We start from the raw sequence: 17,857 nt of genomic DNA on the forward strand, positions 1-17,857 counted from the left end.
TTTCTCTCTTTCTTGTATTCCCTTCATTGGGTTTTTTGGTGATAAGGATCAATGACTTAGTGTGGGCTTGGTTTTGGGCTTCATGTGTTGTTTGCAGCCCACCAATGATCATGCCAACGTATAACAATGTCTTGGAAAAGGAAACAATAAACCCTACCTGTTCCAAAAGGTTGGGGTATAAGTATATTATTGTCTTTAGGCTATATAAGTCATTAAAACAAAAATGTTCACCCCAAGCTATCAAATTCCTTCAGTTAATATGTATTCAATATCAGTTTCGGTTTTGTCCTTATCTAACATTTTGATATGTTCAATCTTAAACAAGAAACTTAATTTTATTAACTTGTAGATTGTCCAATCCTAAAACATATTAGAATCTTTCAATCAGAAATCTTCTTTACAAGACCTCATAGAAATATATTTTTTCACCTTTTCTGATGATTAATGAAGATTGGTAAGTAACATGAAGGTGTAGGAACAGAAAGTCCAATTTAGTATTACTCAAAAGTAGAGTTTGAGTGAGCCAGATCAAACAAAACAATTAATACAACAAGGGGACCGATTTAGCATTCCCTACAGTTTCACGTGTCTGCTTCAAAACTGACAAGAATGATCACAAGCTAGCCTTACTCTTTGGTGCCATACTTACTTTGGATTATTTTTTGGTTTTTTCCTCTTCTATTTCACTTTTAACATCATATTGTTATTTTTACTCTTTCATTTATTAATCTCTTAGCTAGTTGTGTCCATATTAAGGGTCAGTGAAAAAAGAAAATCTGTCAGTAGCATCAAAGATTGATTACAGTTCGAATTCGTTAGCACCTAAATAGTTAAACACCGCAATAAAAAGTAAAATATAAAAGTTGATGTACAGTTTTGTCAAATGACTATAGTATATATAATCTTTTGGGAGATGTAAAATGACTATAGTATATATAATCTTTTGGGAGATAAGTTGAGGATGTAAGTGTGAGTCTAAGTCCGATGTTGGATAAAAATAAGAAATTAGAACATTATATGAAAGTGAAAGACCAATTACCTTAAAATTTTGGATAGAAAGTAGTGTCAATTTTTTATGTTTAGACTCATATCTCATTGACCTTTGTAAGGCTCAAATTTTATTGGTATTTGTTATCTTCTTAGTGAACCTTCTCCTTCGTAAACCAACAAAATATACACATTATGCTTAAATGAGTTGGATTTAAATGGGCTATATTATACACATTATGCTTAAACGAGTTGGATTTAAATGGGCTATATTTTTTTCCCTTGGTCCATAGTAGGTTATATTTAAGTTTTACATTGGCTAAATTATAGTTAGTTTGGTTTATTTTCTTTAAAGAGAGATGTACTTAAAAGTGTACTTTTCTGTAACGGTTATGTATAAATTCTTGGTTCTTAATGGGGTAGTAGTTTGACCTTAAAACGAACCCAATTTCTCACCCTTTAATACTTTTTGTTCAAAAAGGGTGATGAGTGTGATTCAATCTCGGCATTTAATATAATCATGACCTTATGGACAGTGATGCTATGCTATCTTGCTTGCTGCTACAAGATATTTTTATGACAGAAAGTTAAGTTACAATTCTTGGTGCTGAATCATTGATGAATGCTACAACGGATATATTTTGAACCCTCCAATAATCAATGCCTTATTTCGTCCATTTCTAGCTTCTATCTTTTTGTGCACTGCAAATGTAACAGTAAGTCTTCATTTTCTTCAAATCAACTAACGTAAACCTGTGATTACAACATTCTAGAAGTAAGTGGTATCAGCAATATTCACTCAGTGTTTCCATATAAAGCCAGCAAATGAGTTTTTTGCCTATCCATATAGGATTCTTGGTAGGTATTGTAATTGGACAAAGTCCAAAACTCCTTAGGTAGACATGAGATTGAGAGAGAACAAAGTGGTCCGTTTGAAGTGCCTTTCAGCTTCGAGGGCGTTTTAATTAATTTTGTTCTCTACAGAGGAGGATGTGAGCAAAATGCATGCTGTCTGGCACAGGAAGAGAATAAAAAGTTGTTTAAGTGGTCCTATAGTCATGCACCTATCTATCTCAGAGGGCCTTATCCATCAATCTTCTTCATTCCTACCTTCTTCTGCTAAGAAAATCTCATTTCCACAACAATGTCAAAAGAATAAAAATCTGATTATTCTGACATACAACGCAAAATGCCCGAGACAGCTACTACACCAACGGATTCCTCCACTAATAGTCTCTTCGAGCTTCTCACCGAAATGAAGAAGCAATCTTGGCCAGAATCACTCACCTTTCAAGCAAAATCTCCCTCCCAACACTGCTCCGAATGCTGGTTCGACGATGCATGCATCTTGGACATGGATTACTTCGTGAAGACCCTTTCTGGAATCAAGGCCAAAGGTGTTCGTGCAGACCTTATTGGCTCCATCATCACTCACTATGCCTCCAAATGGCTCCCTGATCTTTCTGCAGGTGCAAATTGTTAGATAGTTCTGTACAATGTCATCACTATTTGTCTATTCTTCTAACTAATATTTACACACCACATTTAAATTTCACAAGCTACAAGAAAAATACACAACGCTTGTTTAACTGTTACTTCAAGATTAAACAGAGATTAGCAAAGTTCAGGAACACTTAATAATTTCTGTTCTATAGGTGATATGGTCGAAAAGGGTCTCACCCAAATCGAGGAATCACCGGAAAGCGTGACGGCTTCATGGATGAAGAAGAGGTTCTTCGTGGAAACCTTGGTGGGTGTTCTGCCTCCTGAGAAAGATGCAATTCCATGTAACTTTATGCTCAGGCTTCTGAGAACGGCCAACATGGTTGGAGTTGAGGGTAACTACAGGCAAGAGCTTGAGAAGCGTATTTCGTGGCAATTAGACCAGGCTTCGTTGAAGGAGTTGGTGATTCCATCTTTCAGCCACACTTGTGCCACTCTCTTGGATGTTGAACTTGTCATTAGGCTGGTTCAGAGGTTCGTGAGTTTGGACAGTGACGGGGCTAAGAGTGTTGCTTCTTTGGTTAAGGTAGCTAAGTTAGTCGATTCCTACCTCGCTGAGGCTGCTGTGGACTCCAATTTGAGCTTGAACGACTTCGTTACCCTTGCCGCCGCTCTTCCTAGCCATGCAAGAGCAACGGATGATGGCTTGTACCGTGCCATTGATACCTATCTTAAAGTATGCTCCTTTCTGTATTTTCAAATCGGTTGAATACTAGTTCCTAATCAGGGAACAAAACAAGACTATGATTTAGTAAAAAGAACCAAATCAGGAAATGGGACAAAGCTAATTAAACGAAAACTGGTGTAATGTAACTGTTTGATTGAAGCCAATCTATGTCTAGGACTAATCTTATATTAACATCCCTTTAAAGAATTAATCTTTGTTAACAGATGCTGTTTTATACACGGTTTTAGGAATTAACTAATGATTGTGCAATGGCAGGCACATCCAGCAGTGTCAAAGCAAGAAAGGAAGGGTCTTTGCAGGTTAATCGACAGCAGAAAACTGACCCCAGAGGCATCACTGCATGCAGCACAGAACGAACGATTTCCAGTGAGAGCAGTGATTCAGGTGCTGCTTTCTGAGCAAAGCAAACTGTCACGGCACGTGGATTGGAGCGGTTCGTTGGTGAGTGGGACAAGAAGCCCCAGTACGTTCGAGTTACCGACACGGTGTCTGTCGAAGCGTGAGGTGAACGCGCAGCAGCACGAGATAAGGAAGCTGAAGGACGACGTGTACAGGTTGCAGAGCCAGTGCAACGCCATGCAGGCTCAGATGGAGAGAATGGTGGAGAAGAAAAAGGGGTTCTTCAAGTGGAAGAAGTTTGCTTTTGGCAAAGCTGAACATGAAAAAATGGAACTTGAGCTTGAAGGGAATGAAATGTACACGCCTGCTGGTCTCAAAACCAGATTGGTCAATGTCAAAGGTAGCAAGAACAACAACACTCACAAGTGGAGGAAATCTATGTCGTGAAACCACAAGAACACAACTCATTAGTTTGTTATATTATTTTGTTCAGAATAATAATTCAGTGTTTGATATGTTTGTTCATTGGTGTTTGAAATAATGTAAGATCAGCCTTTTGTCTTTGGAATGATAATACTGAAATGTGATGATTGTAGAATGATAAGTAGAATCTTGGGTTTGTTTAGGCGTATGTTGTTTTTCAAAGTTTACTTCAATAAATTGAGGCTGATGCTTCCTGCACTTTCGTAATTTCATCTTGTATTCTTACATATTTAAAAATTTCAATTTTGCTCCTTCGATTACGATTTCCATTTTATTCATAACATAAATAAGTAACAAGTGGTAGCATGACACACTTTTACATTCATTTTACATTTATTTGACACAAAAAATAAAAATAAAATGATGATAAAAGTGTAAATGTTTGTATTTTTTCAAGAAAAAAAAAATAAAAAATAAATAAGATAATGTCAAATAAATATAAAAAATTTAGGTATGTCAAAAAATATTTTTCTTTTGAAATATGTAATTTAGATAATAAATATTAGAGTAATAGTACCTTTTAATTCATTTGACACATAGTACAAGGATAAAATGGATACTTTTATATTTTTTCAAAAAAGAAGATGGTAAAAAATAAGTAAGTGTAGTGTGAAATGAATGTAAAAAATTTAGATGTATTAAAGAATTATTTTTCTAAATCTTATAGTTTACATTTCAGAATATAAAATAAAAATACGTTTTAAATTGTACAATCTTAAATGCATTTCTTTTTATGCTGCATGTTGTGAGAATATCTTATTTAAATACAATGAAATTATAAGAAATACACTTTCAAAAAATAATACTAAATAAGTATATTAAAGAAAAAGTAACGAAAGCTTCCGTATCTATATTAAATATTTTGATGTAGAATAATTAAAGTAGATAAATGTTCTACTTGTCAAAAATAGATATTTTAAATATAAACACACAAACACATTCCCCCACGGAAGAAATTGCTGATTCATTAATGTGGACTATGTTGGTCACTTGACAAAAAGTAATTGAAATTATTACCTATCCTAATAAATCTAATTAAAGTAATCTTTCACTTGGAATCTATTATTAAGGGCACTATAGTTATTATAAAAAAGTAAATTATTACGGTTAAAAAAACAATGAAAAGTGGAGGACAATTTTAAACGTCACATTCCAAATCTCCTTTAATTTAATTTATTATATTGTTTTCGTTAATAATATGTTAAGAATGTTTTCACAATAGGTCTTTAATCTTTAAATTTAGATCAAAATTTTATTTTTAATCCTTTTTCTATAGTTGAATTCAATTAAAGTACTGTACTCAGAAAGCACTTTGATGCTATAGTGAGTATTTATTTAAAAATGTTAATAATAAATATACAGTAAAAATAATTAATTATTTAAATAATAAATTTTTATTTATAAATTTTGAAATCAACTTTTAATTAGTTTTGATCGTGATGATCTAATTTAAAATTAATGTAATTAGTTTTAGATTTAACTGTAATTGTAATTTAATCTATCGGTTCAACAATCCATTCACGTAGAATCATAGACTTATTTACAGGTAAATTCGTGATTAAAATTATGATTTGGAGAATACTTTTTTTTTTCATCTTCTAGGTGAGCCAATTGATTTTGGTAAGACATATATTTGTACAACAAATTTTGATTCATGGGAATATGAGTTATGCAGCCAAATCATGACCACATCCTCCAATTATTATAATTTATCCCTTTTAGTGGAAACCAAACAAATCTCCTTCATCTCCAATTTCGTGTCACACCACAACACCACAACACCACAACCCTACGTAAGCAAGATCTTAAAAGAAAAAACGAAGAATAACCCATAAATAACAAGCAAAGCCACTGGCTTTGAAATTGAAAGCTACCCAATGAGAAACACACGTAGCACAACAATATAAAAAATCTCAAATTCCAGATTCCATTTTACCCCGCAACGTAACGTAAGCACAATTATAACCCCATTTTTTAGTGCTGCTCTGATCATACAAAATGTCACTCACTTTCCTTTTTTAGTTTTTTCCCAACAGTTCGTAACATGTTCATACAAAAATATATATATGTTTATATTAATTTGTGTTAACTAAAACATGGATAAATTTACACTATTTTTCATTATTATTTTATTTTTCATTATTATTTTGTTTATGTAAAAGAGAAGTAAAACATCAAATATAATTTATATAGTTTTAACCATTATTCATTCTAACCTAGTTGTAATCTACTTCATTATAAAAACTACACAAACTTCGTTCTTTTTGTAGTTTAGCTCACAGAAGCAATCAACAGCATTCAATAGGGCGAAATGTCAACCACCACCACCCCTCTCCTCCGCCACAACCGGTGGCTCCCCTCCTCCATCAAACTGAAGACAACCCTTTTCTCGGAGCTCTCAGGCGCGGTGGGTGACCTAGGGACTTACATACCCATCGTGCTGGCTCTGTCTCTTGTCAACAACTTGAATCTCACTACCACACTGATCTTCACTTCGCTCTACAACATCGCCACCGGCTTGCTCTTCGGCCTCCCCATGCCGGTCCAGCCCATGAAGTCCATCGCCGCCGTTGCCATCTCCGCCTCGCCGCCGCTCACCATCGCCCAGATCTCTGCCGCCGGTCTCTCCGTCGCCGCCGTCCTCCTCGTCCTCGGAGCCACCGGTCTCATGTCTGTCCTCTACCGCTACCTCCCCCTCCCCGTCGTCCGCGGAGTCCAACTCTCCCAGGGCCTCTCCTTCGCCTTCTCCGCCGTCAAATACATTCGCTACGACCAAGACCTCGCCAAATCAAAATCCGGCCCTCCACGCCCCTGGTTCGCCCTCGACGGCGTCGCCGTCGCCCTCACAGCCGTCCTCTTCCTCGTCCTCACAACCGGCGCCGGGGACGACCCACCTCCGCCACAACAACAACAAGAAGACGAAAATGAAAACAGAGTCAGGGTTCGCCGGAGGTTGCGGGTTTTGTCAACTATCCCTGCAGCGTTGATAGTGTTTCTGTTTGGTCTGGTGTTGTGTTTTGTTCGCGACCCTTCCATTTTCGGAGATCTTAAGTTTGGGCCTTCGAAGATTTCCTTGGTTAAGATTACCTGGGAAGATTTTAAGGTTGGATTCGTCAGCGCCGCAATTCCTCAGATTCCGTTATCCGTTCTGAATTCAGTTATTGCAGTTTGTAAGCTCTCCGGGGATTTGTTTCCCGAACGTGAAGCTTCGGCGATGCATGTTTCAGTGAGTGTGGGACTTATGAATTTCGTGGGGTGTTGGTTCGGAGCCATGCCCTGTTGCCACGGAGCTGGAGGTTTGGCGGGACAGTACAGGTTCGGAGGTAGGAGTGGTGCTTCGGTGGTTTTCCTTGGGATTGCAAAGCTCGTGCTTGCTCTGGTTTTCGGGAACTCCCTCGGAAGAATCTTGGGCGAGTTTCCGATTGGGATTCTTGGAGTGCTTTTGTTGTTTGCAGGGATTGAATTAGCCATGGCTGCCAGAGACATGAACACTAAACAAGAATCGTTCGTTATGCTTGTTTGTGCTGCTGTTTCACTCACTGGTTCAAGTGCTGCTTTGGGATTTTTTGTGGGCATTGTGCTATACTTACTCCTCAAATTGAGGGAGCTTGAATGTGGAGCTTTTCCCTTTGGATTTTGCTCATCCAAAACCACCAAGTCTTCTCAGGAAGAAGAACATGCAAGCTTAATTGCTTAGACAACAATTTTTATTCCTATATATATATACTCTATGTTCCAGAAAATGATCAGCAATGTTGTGATCATGTGGGAATGTTTCTGTATTTGTATTGATTTAATATTTTAGAGTGAGGATGTATAGTGTAGAAAACTATATGTAGTTAGAGATATCAGAGTTTGTTTATCCATTTGAATAAGGAACTTTTGGCAAACCAGAATGCTGGTGGAGTGGGGAACATCTGAAGATGGCACAAAAAATTTAGGACTTCACAGTTCATAATTCAGTGTTTGGATTTTGGATTTACTCGCTTTTCTGCTGAAAAGCGCTTATTGCAGCTGGGGAAAGTATCCGTATAGTTCCACAATTATAGGATATTGTTAAGTTGTCACATGAAAGTATTTTATGTATATATAAATTTATGTTTATTTCTTTTGTTTATATGTCGTGTGAGACTTTGTTAATAATTCTGATCCTGTTGCAGGATACAAACAACATTCATTTGTTACATAGGAAGATTAGAACGATATGTGAAAGGCATTTCATGACTTGTTACATTAACCATGATCTTTTTACAGAAGAAAGTATCTGCTGTTTTCTCAGACCAGCGGTTAGTTGTTGACTGTTGGTTGTAACTAATAGTTCATGTTATAGAGTTCTTTATTTTAATTTGAATAATGATATTTTGATAATATTTTAATACGTGTTATTTTGTGTTTGTTTATGATTAGTATCATTGGAAAGTAATTTTGGATTAATTACTAAAATCCTGAAAAAAAATAGTCAAATATCGTTATGCTTTTAATTTGTATGTTCTATTTACTTAAATCTTACGTTCATCTCACATTATTATATGTATAGATATATATTTTTGTTTTTGTTTTTAATAAAGTTGTCCTTTCACCAAATGATAGGGTGGTTGCTTTGCTGGGCAAACGGGACAGAAAAGTCAAAAGCAGAAATGATAGGAGAGATGCTAAATTTGGAAGTTAGAAATATTTTATTAATGAAATAAATAAATAAATAAAAGAAAGATAGGGAAAATTAACACTAAACATGTAAAAAATAACATGATGAATTTCATAATTCTTTGAAATTATTTATCGTGGTTCTCTCTAACTCTTTTCGAGCAACTAACATTAATTTCCAACTGTTGCTAAACAACTTACATTAATTTCATGGCTTTTCATCCTTTCAATTATACAAACTAATAGGCTATAGGGACCACAAATCAATACTAAGATATTTTTTAAATTTGTTTCATAGAATCTCTATGTATTTGTGTATGGGCGCGCACATATATATATATATATATATATATATATATATATATATATATAAAATCATTTTTCTGTTTCTTTTTATTTAAATAGGTCATATTTTTAATTTTTATTTAATTTTTGTATATAATTATTTAATTATTAATTATTTAATATTTAATATTTATGTAATTATAATTATTTTCTTAAATTTAACATAATTTTTTTAACATTCTTTACTATTATTATTTAATTAATATTTAGAATAATAAGAAATATATACAATTATACCATTTTATAATAAAACAAAGAAACAATTTTTCTTTTTACAATATTTTAACAATGTGTAACGTGGTGATTTATTATTAGTTTGTTTCAAATATTTTTAAAAAATAAATTTATAATTTTTATTTTTTCAATTAAGTCTTTTATAGCGTATTAATTTTTTTCATTTTTTATAAAAATAAAATGTCACGTGTCAAAATTATTTTTAAAAATAATATGATACATATTTGTATATTACAAAATATATAATAATTCTCTAAAATATAATAAATATATAATTATTATTATATAAAGTAAGTCAAAATTTTATTATTAAAAGTGGATTTTAAGCCTAACTCAATCTTACAAAACCAGCTTTTAAGGTGAGGTTTGCATTCACCTATAAATTATAAATTGGTCTTATCTCTAGTCGATGTGGACTTCCAACATTTATATTAAAATTGTTAAGATAAAAGATTATAAATTATTGTTATTATTGAGCATATATTTATTTTAAAATGATCATTGTATAATATATAACAAATATTTTTGTGTTGAATTTTAGTAAATATGTTACTTTGATTCTATTCTGTAAATTTTTAATAATACCGTAAAATAAATTACAAAAAATAAAACTATAATATGCCATGCAAAAAAGGTCATCTGAGTTTAGATATTTGATAAACATACCCTATCCAATTATTACACACACCTCCATTTCCTCTTCTATCAAGCATTTTTTTTACTAAAATAACCTTATAATTTCATCTTCGATTTCAAATTGAAAGCTTCTTCATCAAACAAAGTGGATGTCTTCATGCAAGTTCGACAATTTTATAAATATTTAAAAAATGGGTATATTTATTAATTAGGCAGAATATATTTGACATTAAAAATAATAATTAATTTTATATTTTTAATAATTATTATGTTTATTTATTTTAAAAAATATTAAGATTAATTATAATAATGTAATTTTTTTATAAATTTAACTTTCCTAACAATAACAAAAAAAAATAAAAATAATCCTACTAAATAAACACATTCTTAATGATTATAATTACAACTTTTTTAATTAAAATTAATCAAATTAAAAAATTTAGATTAGATTTTTAATTTTTTTTCTTATTATACTAAAAGAAAACAATAGTGTACTGAAATACTTGTTTATATTAAAAGTTTTAACTAAATATATAAAGAGGTTTAGGCTAAACATTGATAATCAAGCATAAAAAAATCAAATAGTTTATATTTATATATATATATATATATATGTATGTATATATATATATATATGTATATATATACTTTGATATTTTAATTAAATAATTTTGAATTAATATAATTTTATAAATAGAGTATACATACTTAAAAAAATTCAATCTAATGATAAATTTCTTTTAAAAAATCATTATTTTTTTGAATACAATGTGTTCTTCCTCAATCATATTCAGATTTTTGTCTAAATATTTTGTTAAATGCATGACAATTTCCAATAATGAAACTTTTAAATATGATGAAATATTAACATCAACTATTAATTATGATAATATATACATTTTCTTTATTATGATATAATATATATATTTTTATATATATTGTGATTATCTTACTATATTAGAATTAGTTGTTTGCTGCAGTAGCTATATCTAATTTCTTGATTGACTAAGAAACCAAAATTTTAAAAAAGAAGAATATGGCCTTTTTTTTTATTTCTTTAAATATTCTCCAAAATTATTAGGTTGATATATGACAAATACAAGCCACCAAACTAAGAAATCAATTTTTTTTTTTAAAAAAAGGAATATTATCTTTGGATTTTTCCAAATAAAAATAAAAAATAGTTTGGATCTGAAAGAGGAAACCAAACAGACCCGAAAACTTCTACTTCAATTCAATTCAATTAAAGTCTTTCATCTTACGTTAAAGTCCACTGTTGCTTCTTCTTCTGTCTTCCTATTTCCTAATCCAAATCGAATAATTTTTTCACTGTCAATTGTTGATCTGTGTCTGATTCAGGTTCGTTCTCTCACTTGTTTTGGACTTGATGATGAGTCTACCTTGACTTATGTTTTTGTTTATTCTCTTTAGATTTTCTCTGAGACTGTGATCTGTGGTTGATTTTCGTGTGCTGCCTGCATTTTCACGCGTAGTGGATGTAATGGAGTTCGATTTTTCATTGAATCTTGGCAAAAAAACCATTTGGGTCATTTAGTTTTCGGGATTTGTCAGGAAAAGTGATAAACTTTCATCACCAGGAATCATGAAGTTTCTATTTTCAGCCATTGTTATCCTTTGGTGTGTTTGTGATCTGTTGGTGGTCCATGTTCTCGCAAATTCACGTTTCCCTGAGGAAATGTATAGTTTTGATAGGAACCCCCAGGTGACTTATAAGTATGATCGCATGAGTGAAGTTCAGAAACAGTGTGCATCTGTGTTGTCTGCTTCATCTGAATTGAGATATGAATATAGTGTTACTGGTATGAAAGGAGAGTTTTCTTTTGTGAATGGGGATTGGAGGCAGGATGGGGGTAAGTTTCCCATAATGCCATTTGATGCAAGCATATCTCCTGGAACCTTGTCTGAAGATCGTGCTTCAATGAACTTGGTCTCTTTTTGGGTTTCGGATGTTGATCTTGACCACCGCTTGAAGAAGTCAATTCCTATCAATGGTTTCATGGTGATTGGCATTACTAGAGATGGCAATTTTGTGGACAATGCATTTGATGGGAATCCTGAGTTTCGTTTATGGCCCAGCCATTCTCAGCTTTCAATCTCCTTTCAAGGGATTTACACCGAATCAAAGAAAAATGGTGGGGAAAGGGTATTGTGTTTGTTAGGGAACACTATGCTTCCTACTCGAGAGGCTGACCCTGCCAACCCGTGGTCATGGATGAAGAATCCGGGTGATATACCGTTGTCAGAAGATGATCAAATTCTGCTTGTTCTTCGGTATCCATTGTCATTCACATTAACAAACAGGATAATCAATGGAGAGCTAAAAAGCTTGAACCGGGAGTCCAATTCTAAATACTTTGATGTTGTTCACATGTTATCACAGTTGGGCAAGTCAGCAAAGTACACATATGGCTCACAACAGATTGTATCTAAAGCATGCAATCCGTACCCTGTTAAAGATAACCTGACGGATGATGGCACTGTTGTCTACAAAGGGGCAAGGTTTTGTGAAATCCTTGAAGAAATTACTAGAGAAAAACCTTTGTCTGTGGTGTCAAACTGGAGATGTAATGGCACAGATGATTTCTGCAGTAAATTAGGTCCTTTTTTGTCAGATAAGGAAATCAAATCAACGGATGGAGGCTTTCAAGGCGTTAAACTTTATATGCAGGATGTTATCTGTAGTCAAGAAGCTAGCAAGAGTAATACTGGTTCTACTAGGGTATCAACTGTTTTCAGAGCCATTTCTCCATCAGAGAATGAGTATACTGCAGCAAAAAGATCTGGGCCTAGCAACACGTCTCTTGCTGCCGAAGGGATTTGGAAGTCTTCTAGTGGACAGCTTTGCATGGTTGGTTGCCTAGGAGTTGTTGATGCCAAAGGGAGTAGCTGTAATACTCGGATCTGTATGTATATTCCTACCACTTTTTCCTTAAAGCAACATAGTATTATTTTGGGAACTTTGTCTCCCATTAGTAACAGTAGTGCCTTCTTTCCCCTGTCGTTTGAGCAACTTGTGCTACCTTCAGAACTCTGGAACTATTTCAAGCTCACTAACCCACATTACAGTTACTCCAAAACTACTTTGGCTGGTGCTGTCCTAGAAAAAAATGAGCCCTTCAGTTTTACGACTGTCATTAAGAAATCATTGCTAACATTCCCCAAACTTGAGGACAATGAGGCATTCCAAGATAGCCTGTCTCTTCTTGCAGAAGATCTCACTTATCATGTCTCTGGATTTCCTGACCCTTTGCCCAATGTCTTGGCCCCAAGAATTGACATTCAACTGGAGATTCTCTCGGTTGGTCCCTTGTTTGGACGCTATTGGTATGATAAAAATGGTTCAGCATCTGAACAGGAAACGCCATATCATGCCACGGCTGCTGAATATACAGAAAAGCAACTCCTTATAAATGTATCTGCACAACTCAGTCTTGCTGGAAAAGGTTACAGTAACTTCTCTGTGCTTTTTCTGGAGGGTCTTTATGATCCACATGTTGGGAAAATGTATCTAATTGGTTGCAGAGATGTGAGAGCATCATGGAAGGTCTTATATCAGAGTTATGATCTTGAGGCTGGAATGGACTGTTTGATTGAGGTGGTTGTGGCTTATCCTCCTACCACAACTCGGTGGCTAGTCGATCCTAGAGCCACAATATCAATAGAAAGTCAAAGGAATGATGATGATTCCCTTAGATTCGATCCTATAAAGCTCAAAACGTTTCCAATCATATACAGGAAGCAACGTGAGGATGTTCTCTCACGCAGAGGTGTTGAAGGGATTCTTCGACTCTTGACACTTTCATTTGCAATTGGGTGCATTTTAAGCCAACTGTTTTATATACAACATAGTGTGGATTCTCTTCCATATATATCTCTAGTGGTTCTTGGTGTTCAAGCTCTTGGGTATACTATTCCTTTGGTCACAGGTGCAGAGGCACTCTTTAAGAAAATGGTTTCCGAATCTTATGATGTGTCATCTAGTGAATTGGAGAGCAGTGAGTGGCTCCATGTCATTGATTACTCTGTGAAACTGTTGTTGATTGTATCATTGCTGATAACTCTGCGACTTTTTCAGAAGGTATGGAAGTCTCGCATCAGATTGCAAACACGTTCCCCTCTTGAGCCTCATCGAGTCCCTAGTGATAAATGGGTATTTCTTTGTACCTTTTTCATGCATGTGATAGGGTATGTTATTGTTTTAATAGTTCATGGCACAAAGACCAGTCAGAAGGATCTTATAGCGAAGACATATGTGGTTGATGGAGGAAATTCTCATCCATTGCCGGTATGGGCAACAAAATTGCAAGAATATGTAGGTCTTGTTGAAGACTTTTTCTTGCTTCCTCAAATCATTGGGAATCTATTCTGGCATATCCATTGCAAACCTCTCAGAAAACTATATTTTATTGGAATCACTGTGGTCAGACTTCTTCCTCATATATATGATTGCATCAGAGCTCCAGTTTCAAATCCTTACTTCTCTGAGGACTCTGAATTTGTCAATCCAAATTTGGATTTTTACTCCAAATTTGGGGATATTGCTATTTCTGTGACTGCTGTTGTTCTTGCAATTGTGGTCTATATTCAACAAAGATGGAGCTATGAGAAACTGAGTCAGTTTCTGACATTTGGAAAATATAAGCTTCTCCCAACTTTCAAATACCAAAGATTGTCTTCTGGGTCTTGTGAATCTGAACTAGTCCCTGGTATCAATGGTAGTGCTGCAAAAGAGAATGAGCAAGTTGATGTAGAGTGATGTAAACTTAAGAATTACTGACTAACAACACCTGTTGTACGCCCATGTATGAAAAATAGGTAAGACTTTTGGGTGGATGCATTATTTTGTATGATGTTGCCCATGTACTGAATAATCAAGTGAATTTTGTTGTGATTTTACACTCTTCAACAACTTCTGATTGTTTTTTCTCCAATTGTTTGCCACATTGCAATGAATTTGTTTATGTATCATGAGCTGTGCGGTAATGAATTTGATGCAGAAAAAGGTTAGAAATGGAAGTTCAATCCAAAAAGAAAAACTGCATGAAGTCAAATAGACCAAAAGAAAAATTAAACTTTGTAGGAACTATAGTAAAAATCATTATTTTGATGTATCAAAACATGTTTTAGTATATCTTATGAACTCGATAAACTTTTCAGTAATGATCTGAGTGGTGGTACTGCATAATTGTGTCTTGATTTACTGTTATTGTGCCTTATTTTTGAACCGCATCTTCTACAAATTGAGTTTAAAAAGGTTGTGAGGAGGTATTATAAGCCACTTTTAGCTGAAGTGTTCATGGGATAATACAAGTTTAAGATTCTTTGTAAATAGACTGCAATAAAAGCATTTGTAGAAAAGCAAAGCTTAAAAATTTAAAAAAGTTTCTCCAATAGATTTCTAATATTGCTTTTCTTCCTTAATATTTAACTTTTAGTTTTTTTACTCATAATATTATAAATAATATTCATAATAAGTGAAAAGGAGACAACAATGATTTTTTCTAATATTATAAATGGCCAAAAGGAGTTGACTTGTAAAAGTTATAATGAAGAAAATACTGAGAAAATTTGCTGTAATGATTATACTACATTGAATATCCATAATTAGTAACAAACCATATTGGTTTTATTAGATACAACTGTCAACCATCAATTTCATACAGATGAATAAATTTGTTTTCGAAAAATAAAAAATATGTTTTTAATTAATGGTAAATAAAAGGAGTGGAACAAAAATTTATTTAAAAATGTAAAGTTTAAAAAATAATTTTCATTTAGATTAAAAATTAATAAAAAGATTAAAAAGTTAATCAAGAAAAAAAATCCTTTTACAAATAAATGATAAAAAAAGCAAAACAAGAAAAAAAAAAGTATGAACCCATCTGATTAGAACACAATGGGCTAACAGTCCAGTTTTGTTTTTATGAGCCCACTCCCTTGTTCATCTCTTTGCACCCTCCCAAATGCTCTCCACTCAGCAACACAGAAAATAACACAAATTTTGACATGTAATAACTCTACAAAGATTTATGCCAATTTAATATAAACGTTACATAGAGTATTTTAAAAGAAATGGAAATTCAATTGAATCAAAAGTAAATATAAAAAAACAATTAAACTAAAATCTTAAATATATAAACCAAATTACTAATTAAGTCTATATTTTAGTAATTAAATTTTTTAATATTATTTTAAATACTCATGTATTAAAAATATTATTTCTCTACTAGTATACCTATTTAAATCAGTATTAAATGATAAGTAATATGATATTTTGTTTTGTCGTACAGAAAACATTAAATATGAAAACATAATATTCTTAATGTTTGGTAAACTACCGAACTATTCGTGATTTGTGATTGGTGTACTCTAACCAGTGGACTTTGGTGTGTGAACCTTTCTAGCTCCCTTTTGTAGAAAAAGAATATTGTACTATTAGTATTTCCCATACCACAAATGTAGCCAACATCACGTAGGCTAAACGTTCTTTTCGATCTCCTAATGTTAGACTTATTTGGGATGTCCTACCTATTTTTTCTATATTGTCGATGCCCTTTTTAAATTCATCAACATCTTCCACGCAAATCTAATTACTTTCTTTTAATGTGAGAATGTTAAAGCAAAAACGTTTTTTGATTTTGAAGTAAATTTTACTACTCATTTCATCTTTTCTACAATCTTTATATAATTAAATATATAGTAAATCTAATTACTTTCTTTTAATATCAGAATGTTAAAGCAAAAACGTTTTTTATCATGAAGTGAACTTTATAACTCATTTCATCTTTTCTACAATCTTTATATAACTAAATACATAGTAAATTTAATTACTTTCTTTTAATATCAAAATGTTAAAGCAAAAAGGTTTTTCATCATGAAGTAAACTTTATGACCCATTTCATCCTTTTCTACAATCTTTATATAATTAAATACATCATAAATCTAATTACTTTCTTTTAATATCAGAATGTTAAAGCAAAAATGTTTTTTTATCAAGTAAACTTTATGACCCATTTCATCTTTTCTACAATCTTTATATAATTATATACATCGTAAATATAATTACTTTCTTTTAATATCAAAATGTTAAAACAAAAACCTTTTTGATCATGAAGTAAACTTTATGACCCATTTCATCCTTTTCTACAATCTTTATATAATTAAATACATCATAAATCTAATTACTTTCTTTTAATATCAGAATGTTAAAGCAAAAATGTTTTTTTATCATGAAGTAAACTTTACCACCAATTTCATCTTTTCTACAATCTTTATATAATTAAATACATTGTAAATCTAATTACTTTATTTTAATATCAGAATGTTAAAGCAAAAACGTTTTTGATAATGAAGTAAACTTTATGACCCATTTCATCTTTTCTACAATCTTTATATAATTAAATACATCGTAAATCTAAATATTTTCTTTTAATATCAGAATGTTAAAACAAAAACGTTTTTAATCATGAAGTAAACTTTACGACCAATTTCATCTTTTCTAAAATCTTTATATAATTAAATACATCTTAAAATTTTCAGAATTGTTAATATAGAATCGAGGTCAACATTAAGAAAGTAGTCAAAAAAGTTTTAAATAGTGACAATATAAATGAAAACTTTAATAATTAACAAAGCCCCCAGAAGAAAAACTCTTTATTATAAAAATAAATATAAGTAATTTTTATAATTTTTTTAAGATAATTTTTACTTATTTTATAAGTAATATTTTTATTATAAATAATTATTTTACTCTAAAAAAATATTAAAACGGTTAAATTTTTAAAAATTTGTGACTTAAAAATAAAACTTCTAAGATAATTATTTTAATTTTAAAAAATAATTATTTAGTAAAATTTAAAAAAAGTGTAATTATATATTTTTAATTATTAGTAATTATTAGAATTTTCATTTAAAATTTTTACAATTTATAATAATAAAAAATGTTAATTTGAATATAATTACTATTTATTACAATTT

The 17,857-nt window shown here is 32.1% G+C and overlaps 3 protein-coding genes across 3 annotated transcripts; all 3 read left to right on the top strand.

Annotated features, from left to right (window-relative positions):
- Positions 1–1,858: 1,858 nt before the first annotated feature.
- On the top strand, positions 1,859–4,207 carry LOC108320505 (root phototropism protein 3). The gene is made up of 3 exons (XM_052868978.1): positions 1,859–2,456; positions 2,643–3,166; positions 3,434–4,207. Exons 1-3 carry the CDS (start codon positions 2,177–2,179, stop codon positions 3,962–3,964), a joined length of 1,335 nt encoding a protein of 444 aa, XP_052724938.1. The 5' UTR covers positions 1,859–2,176; the 3' UTR covers positions 3,965–4,207.
- A 2,027-nt stretch (positions 4,208–6,234) lies between these two features.
- On the top strand, positions 6,235–8,117 carry LOC108320472 (molybdate transporter 2). The gene has a single exon (XM_017551889.2). It carries the CDS (start codon positions 6,312–6,314, stop codon positions 7,695–7,697), a length of 1,386 nt encoding a protein of 461 aa, XP_017407378.1. The 5' UTR covers positions 6,235–6,311; the 3' UTR covers positions 7,698–8,117.
- Positions 8,118–11,064: 2,947 nt separating this feature from the next.
- On the top strand, positions 11,065–14,783 carry LOC108320655 (uncharacterized). Its single transcript, XM_017552147.2, has 2 exons — positions 11,065–11,218; positions 11,291–14,783. Exon 2 carries the CDS (start codon positions 11,463–11,465, stop codon positions 14,634–14,636), a length of 3,174 nt encoding a protein of 1,057 aa, XP_017407636.1. The 5' UTR covers positions 11,065–11,218; positions 11,291–11,462; the 3' UTR covers positions 14,637–14,783.
- Positions 14,784–17,857: the final 3,074 nt, after the last annotated feature.

Source organism: Vigna angularis, chromosome 9 (genome assembly GCF_016808095.1).
Source record: "Vigna angularis cultivar LongXiaoDou No.4 chromosome 9, ASM1680809v1, whole genome shotgun sequence".
Classification (NCBI taxonomy): domain Eukaryota; kingdom Viridiplantae; phylum Streptophyta; class Magnoliopsida; order Fabales; family Fabaceae; genus Vigna; species Vigna angularis.